This window comes from Orbicella faveolata, unplaced genomic scaffold (genome assembly GCF_042242905.1).
Source record: "Orbicella faveolata isolate gen_17 unplaced genomic scaffold, um_ofav_v1 contig_2, whole genome shotgun sequence".
In the NCBI taxonomy this organism is placed as follows: domain Eukaryota; kingdom Metazoa; phylum Cnidaria; class Anthozoa; order Scleractinia; family Merulinidae; genus Orbicella; species Orbicella faveolata.
In genome coordinates this window covers 15,499,138-15,508,748 of record NW_028301547.1, presented here as the reverse complement: position 1 = coordinate 15,508,748, position 9,611 = coordinate 15,499,138, and the positions used below count along the sequence as shown (strand labels likewise).

Here is a 9,611-nt window from a genome sequence, read left to right as displayed (position 1 = left end):
GGTTTGTTGACTTAAATGCAATATTGATAATTTATGCAGTATGAATAGTTGGATCAGTCAGAACTGTTAGGAAACTTGGGACAATGGGGACAACTAGGACAGCTGAGACACTTTGGGAAACCAGGACATGAAGGAAAATTGCTTTTACAGGTCTGCTGGATAGAAAAACCGTGGAATGGTTTGTCACTTGACACCCGATTCACTTGACTAGTACTGGGCATCACCTGTAAAAATGATATCCGAATTACCGGGCAGCAGCTGTTATCGTACGCACTATAGTAAAACTATGGAGTTGACTATAAATGACTATGAATACGACTATGCACTAAGAAACTTATAGCAAGAATGGCGTGGACATACAGCCAATAGATAGGGTGGTGTTAACACAACTGGAAAACCTTTATATCATATAAACAAAATACTTCATACCAAAGCAAATTTACTGGAGAAAAGCTGAGAAAAGACGTGGAATGAGACGGCCCTAAGCCAAAAAGAACCCAACACTTTGGAAATGGGGGTCCCAAGGACCCTTAACTATCAAAACTAGTGCGAACTCTGGCAATACCAGGCTGCTCCTGGCACATCCTTTTTTTTATTGCCAATGCAGTGAAAAAAAAAATGATAAAAATAAATAAATAAATTGTTAGAAACACCAGTCAAGTCTACAAGTCCAAATAGATCGATATGATTATAGAATTAGAGTTAAACTATAGTTTCTTTTACTACAGATATATACACCCAGTTTATCTAGCTTGTTGCATAATTGCTGGTTTTTATAGTTTCGTGCCGCTTGTGCATGGCATTTTCATTAGGCTGTGTAAACAGGAAGCACCTATCTTCTTTCTCTTTCATGAAATAAAGCCAAAAAATGTAATGATATGTCCTAACTCAACTTCAAGTAAAACAATAATAACTGCACAACCAGTCTCTGCATGATCATCATATGATCAAATTTTTAAAATGTTGAATCTAACCTGAGTCTTTACAAATGTGTGGGGTCAGAAAATATCCATACCCACCCAGGGGAGGGATAGGGCTCCCAAAAGCCACATTTTTAAAGGATATTATGAACCAAAATATTTTCTGACCAAAGAAGACAATGCTTAAATTTGAAGACAACTTTACAAAGAGGCTGTTACCTTAGATGAAGTGCCGTTTTTCCTGAGTCGTTAAAAAATGTGTTCCATTGTTTCAGAGACAAGTACATATTAGTTTATTATTACCTGATCAGTGTTAATTTCTTCGTTCAACTATTTTCATTTATAGTAATAAGCTTAATTACTTCCATCCTCAACAGCTTGTTGTTTGGTACCTTTCCTGTCCACATAAATAAGAACCACATATATATATATTTCCATCTGTTACTTTGTCTGCAGAATCTTGTTATGCTCAGTTCAAACCCAGGATTTCCTGGCTCTAATCTGAGATGCCATCCAGTCCAAACCTTCGTATAAACCTTCACCTTTTACAGCGCAAGAGGACTGCACAAACCACGGCCTTTCTCGCATGTTTACTAAACCAAGCTTTTCGCGAATCTCTGAAGTGCTCATGGCATCTGGCATGTCCTGTTTGTTGGCAAACACAAGAAGCACTACATTGGCTAGCTGTTCTTCGCCCATTAGCTTGTGCAATTCTGTTTTCGTTTCTTCGATTCGTTCCGTGTCGGCGCTATCTACAACAAATATTAGGCCTTGCGTACCCTGAAAGTAAACTCTCCAAAGACTTCTTATCTTGTCTTGTCCACCGATGTCCCAGACTGTGAAGGATATGTTCTTGTAGGTAACGGTTTCCACGTTAAATCCAAGAGTGGGAACTGTCGACACTACTTCTTCAAGTTTCAATCGATACAAAATAGTCGTCTTTCCTGCATTATCCAGACCGACCATTAGAATTCTGACATCTTCCTTGCCGAGAAGACGATTGAGAACATAAGAAAATAAGTTTCCCATGCTTTGCAAAGTCGGAAACTTGCAGTATAGTTTGATGCAAAAGTGAGGACCCAACAACAAAAGAAGTAACACAAGAACTGACACATCACTTCCACATCACTTCCACATCACTACATTTTAAAAGAATTCCGCTGTACCACTGCGTGCTCATAAACATGACTTCTAGCAGGATGAGTGCAAAATCAACCTGTCTTTTTACGCGTTTATTTGAATCTAAAAGAATTATCAGCCCATTATTTGGCACCTCTAATGCATGCAACCGTTTTGAACGTAGAAGTTTTCCGTCAGGTATGGTGTATCTTTGTCACGATCAGCTGAATGGCAGGGGGGAATCGCGCGAAGGGTTACATAAGCTTGTGCTTTTAGCTAAACTTTATTAAGCCTGTCATCAGCAATATTGAGAATGCCAATGTCTTCATAGCGGGAAATTTCAAATAAGCAACGTAACGCAATGAATTTTTGTTGTCGTGATGTTATTGTTTAAAAAATGCTAAAATATTTACAATCAGAGTGATGCCCCCTTGCACTGCACATAGGAATCCACGATGAGATGTCAGTGAACTGTTCGCTTGCCAAACTCTTTCCTCCTGATTCATTTAACCCTCCTCTCCCCACCACCATTCTCCTTTTGCCATTAATTTCTTTGCCTGATCCCCGCAGCTCTTTTCTTCCAGGACATCAACAACCCCCCCGTCCCCCTGCTCCGGGACATCCTGTGTAAATCAATCTCGTTAAACTCGATAAACAGTAAACTCAACAGAGCTTTATTCTGAGAACAAAGCACTGCTACATGGCCATGTTGTAAAATAAACAACACAACTAGAGCATATGGTCGGACTTAACGCTGATTGGCTGATCTAGACAGTATTGGCAAATTGTCACACCCCATTTCTCCCAATATACTACTCTGACGCATAACTTAAATGTTATCTGACAACTTACCAGTTTTGTCTTAGTAATAATTCCAGATTTTTGTAAGAATACTGAGTGAACGTTTTTTTTTTTTTTAAGCCAGCTGGCCATGTCTTGGCAAGTTACCAGTTGTACATCATGAAGGCTTCACTTGTCAGTGGCCTGAAAAGCACAGATTCAAAATGGCAAAGTTTATTAAAGTCATGGACTGGATTGTTAGAGACAACCTGTTGGAATCCATACGAATCTTTCAGCCTACTGAGGCACCCTATGAAGCAGTGACACAAATTCATGATTGTAACTACATAGATGGTTTTATTCATGGAAATGCTCCTTTGCATGCAATGAGAAAAACTGGATTTCATTGGTCTGAAGGACTTGTAAAGAGATGTTTCCTTGAAGTAGGTATGATTTTGTGTGGGTACTTGTTTTAAGATTAGTTTTGAGAAATAAAGATTAAATGGGGTTAGTTCAATTTTGAGAAGTCTCAGCTCTTCTTTTTACAGACCTAATCACTAGAGAATGAAAAGATTATCCCCCCTTGCTCAGAATCTCATCCCTGAGACCATGCATTTTTGGTCAGCAGTGACCATACCAATGACAGTCTAGGCAAAATCAAAAACCGGAACCAGAAAATCCTTATTCGTGTTTGATTGCACTCATGTATTCAATTCAATTCAATTCAGTTCAATTCAAGTTCAATAAAGGTTTCTGAACATGTGTAGAGTCTGAAAGAGTAACTGCTGTCACTTTCCGATTTCTCCAGAGGTCTTTATTTCTTGGTGCGATCCAAAAACTCTGGGAACGAGATAATTAATGTCGTACTGATTGCCAATGATATTTTCTTTTTAAGTTAGTTGTCCATAACACAATATCCCTAGCTGATGGTTTTCAGGCTTACTTTCAATTGTTACATGGGTAGCTCCACAAGTGGGCAAAATCAATCCAATCCTATGTTGAGATTGGCTAAGTAGGAAATTTGAGCTACTTGGCTTGTGCAGGATTACATCCTGTTTCTCACTAAAGAAGTGATGTCCACCATGCCAAATAATTAACCCTCTTCCAAGCTTATTTGAGCAAGATAGCCAGATACTGGCCACCCTCCTCTTTCATGTGATTATGGACTTTGACAACACTTCAGTCCATAAACATGTGAAGAAGGAACTTGGCCAACATCTAGCCATCTTGATCTCAAGCTTGGTCAATATCCAGTAGTTAATGGTCTTGTTGGCTGTTTTTATATTATAGAGAGAGATAAGTATTTAAACACTCTAGCTTGTGAATCAAGAATTTGCCATTCTTTTTGTTGGTGGCCTAACTTTACAGCATAACACCTGGTAATAGTGGTCTTTTTTATCAAAATATTTAAGGTGGCACTATGCTTGCAGCCAAGCTAGCAATGGAGTATGGACTGGCCTGCAGCACTGGAGGTGGGACACATCATGCCTTCCCAAGTCATGGCTCAGGATTCTGCATGTTGAATGATCTGGCTGTCACTGCCAGGGACATGATCGATAGCAACTTAGTTAGCAAAGTACTTATTGTGGACCTGGATGTTCATCAGGTATAGCTGTAGTCAAAGTTTGTTTGTTGCCTGGTGGGGGCAGGGGTACAAAGTATTATGTGGGAAGGCTCCACTCAAGGTCTATCCCCTTACCCTTTTGTATACCGTTTTGACATAAAAGGTACAGTAACCCCTTTGATATACCTTTGATTGAAAAAGGTAGCCCTTTCACATACTTTCATAACCAGCTCGTATTATGAATAAATCACCAAGAAAGGAAATCTTGTTGTCATTTTCATGAAGCGCTTAATTAAATGATGCAGCCACTGGCACAAGGTGCTTCTGTTCGAAAGTTATGAATTAAAGGCCCTTTTAAATAACTAAATGAGAGATTTTCCTGCCCTTTCATATACCTCAACTTGTGAAATCCTGACCCTTTTAAATACCTAAAGCCTCAAAAAGGTACCCCTTTTGGGCGGAGCCTCCCTTTATAGGCCAATATGGGGGGGGGGGGGGGGGGAGGGTGGCACTGCCACCATCACATTTCTCATGCTTTTTCACAAATGTGCAGCTGGGGTGGAGATGAAAAGTTGGCAGAAGGTTTTACACAATGCATAATATCAATTGCATTTTCAGACTGCATACTCAGGATAATTTCTCTCTTCTTTTCTTTTTATAATTAGAAAGAAATGACGAAATATGAAATGAAGTATTAAATGAAACAAAGACAAAGCCAAGCTCTACTTAATAAAATTAGGAAATGCTTCGGTGGTGGTATAGACTGCGAGCAGTCTCTCTTTATCCTAGGGTAAGACGTGAATGCTGTGGAATTCCGATTTTTCTAACCTCCAGGGAGGAAGAAAATTGGTTTGAAAAATCAGGGGTAAAACTACAGTGTTAGACTGTGTTAGACTGGGAGAAGAGAAACGACTTTTGGCTCGAGTTATCGTGAGGTTCGTAAAATCAAGGGTTCTTTAAATCGCCGGGATTTCACTGTTTAATTTAGGAACATGTATTTTAGCTAATCAGAACACGATTGATTACTTAACAGGGGCACCCAACGACCGTTTTCTCTTGAGTGCTTTTAAACACTGTTTTAGGCTATCTGGAGTACTTTTAAAGTTCTGTAGGTTAATTTTAGTTTGCGCTAAAAAAAATTGTCTGCTCGGTTATTCTAGGGGAACTTGAGTATTCTCAAATTTATTAGGGCTTTTTTGTCCATTTCCCGAAAACCTTAGGTCTTGTCGCCTTTCCAAAAATGATAGCTGACCTTTTTTCGGTACCCAAAACGACATTTTCAACAATCCGAAAACAACAGACATTAAATTTCTCATATCACGAAAGTTTGAGATGACAATTCTCTTAAGAAAATCAGATGGGATTAAAGGCCTTCTGAACAGATAATTTACCGAAACGATCCATTGGGTGCCCCTGACTTAAGCATCAGAGACATCCAAAAACCAGATAGGCGTCGAGCTGAGGAACATTCAGTGGCCTGATCCAAGTCTTTCTTCTGCAGGGAGATGGGACCGCCTTCACCTTCAAAGATAATGATTCTGTTTTCACGTTCTCCATGCACTGTGAGAAAAACTTTCCGCTCCGGAAGCAACAAAGCGATTTAGATGTTGGTTTGGACTGTGGTTTGAATGACGAGCAGTATCTGAATACAGTACAGGATTATCTGCCTTGGCTTCTTGATTCATTCAGACGTGATCTCATCTTGTATGACGCTGGAGTGGATCCACATCGAGATGATGCGCTTGGCAAACTCTGTTTAACAGATCAAGGTAAAGGATCAATGTATTGAACGATTGTAAGTGGTTTGAAGCTCGTGCAGATCGTTTTTACCTACTTAAGGTCCCATCCACACTACACCAGAGGAATTCGAAAACGCAGCTTTTTTTCCACGGCTAGTCCTACCGTCCACGCTAATCCGTCACGAAAACGGAGCTCTTCGAAAACGCTTGTCAAACCGGACGAATTTAAAAACGCCGGTTTTCCGTTTAGTGTGGATGGAAAGAATTTGAAAACGGAGCTTTTCGAAAATGATTGCGTCACGATCCTGTGACAACACTCACCGAGTTTTCCTCAAACACAAATCCAAAATGACCGGTGATTGTTGCGTTTTCAAATTTCTCCGGCGTAGTGTGGACGGAAAACATTGGATGCGTTTTCAGAGTGAAACTTCCGATTTCAAATTCCTTTGGCGTCGTGTGAGTTAGTGTGGACGGGATTGAAATTTTGGTCAGTTAGGAACAAATTATAACTAATTGGGTCACGTTGCGATCAGTGTTGCAGAATTAGTATCGCTTTCTTCCAAAGACCTGGCCAAATGCATGCAACATTTTAGTCTGTACACAGTGGGTATTTTTCTGCCCGTTGCTTTTTGCCTCGTTCATGTCCCCTGCGGTCAATATTTCGAGTGCGATCTCGACAAGACAAAATAGAGGGTCTATGGACAGACTACCAACCCGGCTACTAACATTTTAATGCAATATATTGCAACATTGTTTCGTGCAGCACATTTCGGCCTCCTGGTTGTACCATCGAACATCTTGCAACATATTGCAACAGGATGACCAGAAGAGTGCAACATGTGCGCAACCTGACAATGTTACAATGTTTTGCCTAGAAATGTTTTGCGTTTGGCAAGACTTTTATGCACGTTTGGTGTGTTTTCTATCTGCAACATTATGTGCAGTGGTGGAGCAAAACGAAGTGTCTCTTTGATTTCTAAACTTTTTAATATCATACCTATAATATCATATGTCACGGATTCTTGACCGTCATGGGTTTTAGCAACGCCCCCTTTTTGATATTTTCACATGTATCCTCGCTCAGAGCAAAACCATTTATAACAGCTGCGACGTGCGTTAGATAGCTCCTGATAACATACGACACCTGTGAATTGATTGATCAGATTCAGCAAATTTGAAATGAATCCAGCAACACAGTCACTGTCGAAAGCCGGAAAATCGTTATTTTTTTGTTTTGCCTTTGTGGTGAGGAAAGAGAAATTCTTGTCATGTTACTACGGGTCGTATTCTCGCTTCCAGCCGAAATGGTGTTTGGGAACAATAATTTAAGTCTTTCTTTGAATGTCACAACTTACAGTACAATTGACAGATACATGATGTTCTGTGACAGGGTTATTTGATCGTGATCTGGCCGTGATACAAATGGCTCTCAGCAGAGGGATTCCATGTGCGACTGTGATTGGTGGAGGGTATGATGACGACGTCAGTGTCCTTGGCAGACGTCACTCAATCATTCACAGGGCAGCAATAAAGGTGAATGATGAAAAAAAAAACCCCAGCAAGATTGTATTCATTGGGTTTAGGGAGAATACAGGTCGTGTGAGATAAGGGAAAGCGCTGTGAGGTCGTTTTGGTGTTGTGTAAAAATGATTCTTTTACATGAGAGAGGGCTTTATATTTTTTCTCACAATGTAGGTAAATTGTTAGCAAGCACACTGCGGGATTGAACAACTTCCTGAATTTTGGGATATTGTCTTGATTACCATCAAATTTCTAGAACTGACGCTAAGATCATTTCATGAAATAGTGTAGAAAAAGAAAGAAGAAGGAAAACCCTCGGGATGCAGGAAATGACACTTGGGATTATTTCAACAAGATGTCGACTGTTTGAATCGACTGATATTAAGTATTTTTCCAACTTCAAAGGTTTGGAATGACAGAAGACCCTGAACGGAATTCACAAAAGGAGGTGGAAAATTGGCAAAGCGTTCCCTTCAGGACCAGGGTCAGGAGAGAATTGTGGTAGCCTATCAACAATGGAGATTGAGTCATGTGATGAGAGAAATCCAACAATGAGTGATTTTAAACCTTTCTAGTAACATTTCCCTTCTTTGAAGGGCAATACTGTCTCCTTCGAAGAGCCGGATCTGCGAATTCCTTTTGTCGTGGCTGATGTCGCAGAGTTTGCTAAAAATGCCGTGTTGTCTTGTTGAACTTGACGATTCGGTGAACAAACCATTTAATGACAGAAAACGGTGACAGAAATGTGCCAAACAACTTGAGACATGTTCACATTTTGATGTGAATGGAACGATGGACTCGGATATGGTTTGGAAACTAACGAGATGAGTTTTGTGGAGGGATGATCAAGATCATATTGAAATGTTATGTAACAATATTAAGAAATAAGAATCAAATTAAACGTGAATGATGGATTTGTGTTTGCTCTTTGTTTTTCGTGTATATTCTGCTTGCCATACACCATAGTTTATTGCTATTAGTTTTTTCATATCACACCTAGTACGCGTAAAATTCGTATTTTTTATTTGTCAAACGGTATGGCACTTTTGTTGCTCATTACAAATGTCGACTTTTTTTTACAATTTTTAATGTACCAAACAAAATTTCAGGACACACTAGGCGTCCATGCATCGATATTAGGGAGCTTTAGCAATGATGGTGGCGACGCCGAGGACGATGCCTTGTAAAAACATAGCCACGCAAGGCATGCAAGACTTATTTGTTTTTTTTGAGAAGTGTCGGAGATAGGAGCATTCATGGAGCTGTTTACAGTAATGATTTGGTTAATTTGACAAGTTTTTTTGGTTGCGATGTACAGCAAGAAAGAAACTGGAAATTTATGATGTACATGCGATGTTACATCGGTCATGGTAAGATAGCTAAATAGTAAGCCATAAAATGTTTGACTGAACAAACTACAGCAATCTGACACGTCTCCAGATTACTGTAGATACCATCTTCTTTTCTAACACCCAATTTGGTTCGTTCTTTGTTACAACCCACACCGTGATTGGTGCGACGCGCGCACATGCATAACTCCCTCACTCACCGATCACGTAGCCCTTCCAACCCCCAAGAGGAATTTTTGCTCAAAGATACTCAAGTTAAATAAGAGACCTTTTCGCATTTTATACGAGTCGTAAGTTTACCCTCTTTACACAACACAACACTACTTCACCGAAAATAGAAAGACAAAAAAAACCTCTCTGACACGTTGAAAGTCTGATTTAATTAAATTGCACTTTAACTTGGTGCCACGCAGTCTTCAAAGAACATTTGAGCAGTTTTCATACTTTTTACCTGAAAAAATATCGGACTGAATGAATGTCATCAAATAAAACTATTAAACGGCTACTGCAGAGGCGTAAAAACCGTCCAGAAATGAAAGCTTCTTTTTTGTTTAATATCCCGAAAACAATAGCCGATAACTTGTCAGCTCTAATTGAATTTACTTCCATATAAAAAACA

The 9,611-nt window shown here is 39.6% G+C and overlaps 1 protein-coding gene and 1 pseudogene across 3 annotated transcripts; one reads left to right on the top strand and one right to left on the bottom strand.

The window, feature by feature from the left end:
- Positions 1-554: 554 nt before the first annotated feature.
- On the bottom strand, positions 555-2,034 carry LOC110044558 (ADP-ribosylation factor 3 pseudogene; annotated as a pseudogene).
- Positions 2,035-2,051: 17 nt separating this feature from the next.
- On the top strand, positions 2,052-8,557 carry LOC110044541 (uncharacterized). Of its 3 annotated transcripts, XM_020750109.2 has the most exons (6): positions 2,052-2,237; positions 2,961-3,266; positions 4,232-4,425; positions 5,885-6,152; positions 7,513-7,655; positions 8,049-8,557. In XM_020750109.2, exons 1-6 carry the CDS (start codon positions 2,105-2,107, stop codon positions 8,070-8,072), a joined length of 1,068 nt encoding a protein of 355 aa, XP_020605768.2. In that variant the 5' UTR covers positions 2,052-2,104; the 3' UTR covers positions 8,073-8,557. The 3 variants fall into 3 exon arrangements, with proteins under 3 accessions (XP_020605768.2, XP_020605760.2, XP_020605777.2); XM_020750101.2 differs by lacking the exon at positions 8,049-8,557 and having other exon boundaries at positions 7,513-8,038; XM_020750118.2 differs by lacking the exon at positions 8,049-8,557 and having other exon boundaries at positions 2,115-2,237; positions 2,965-3,266; positions 7,513-8,038.
- The last annotated feature ends 1,054 nt before the right edge of the window (positions 8,558-9,611 follow it).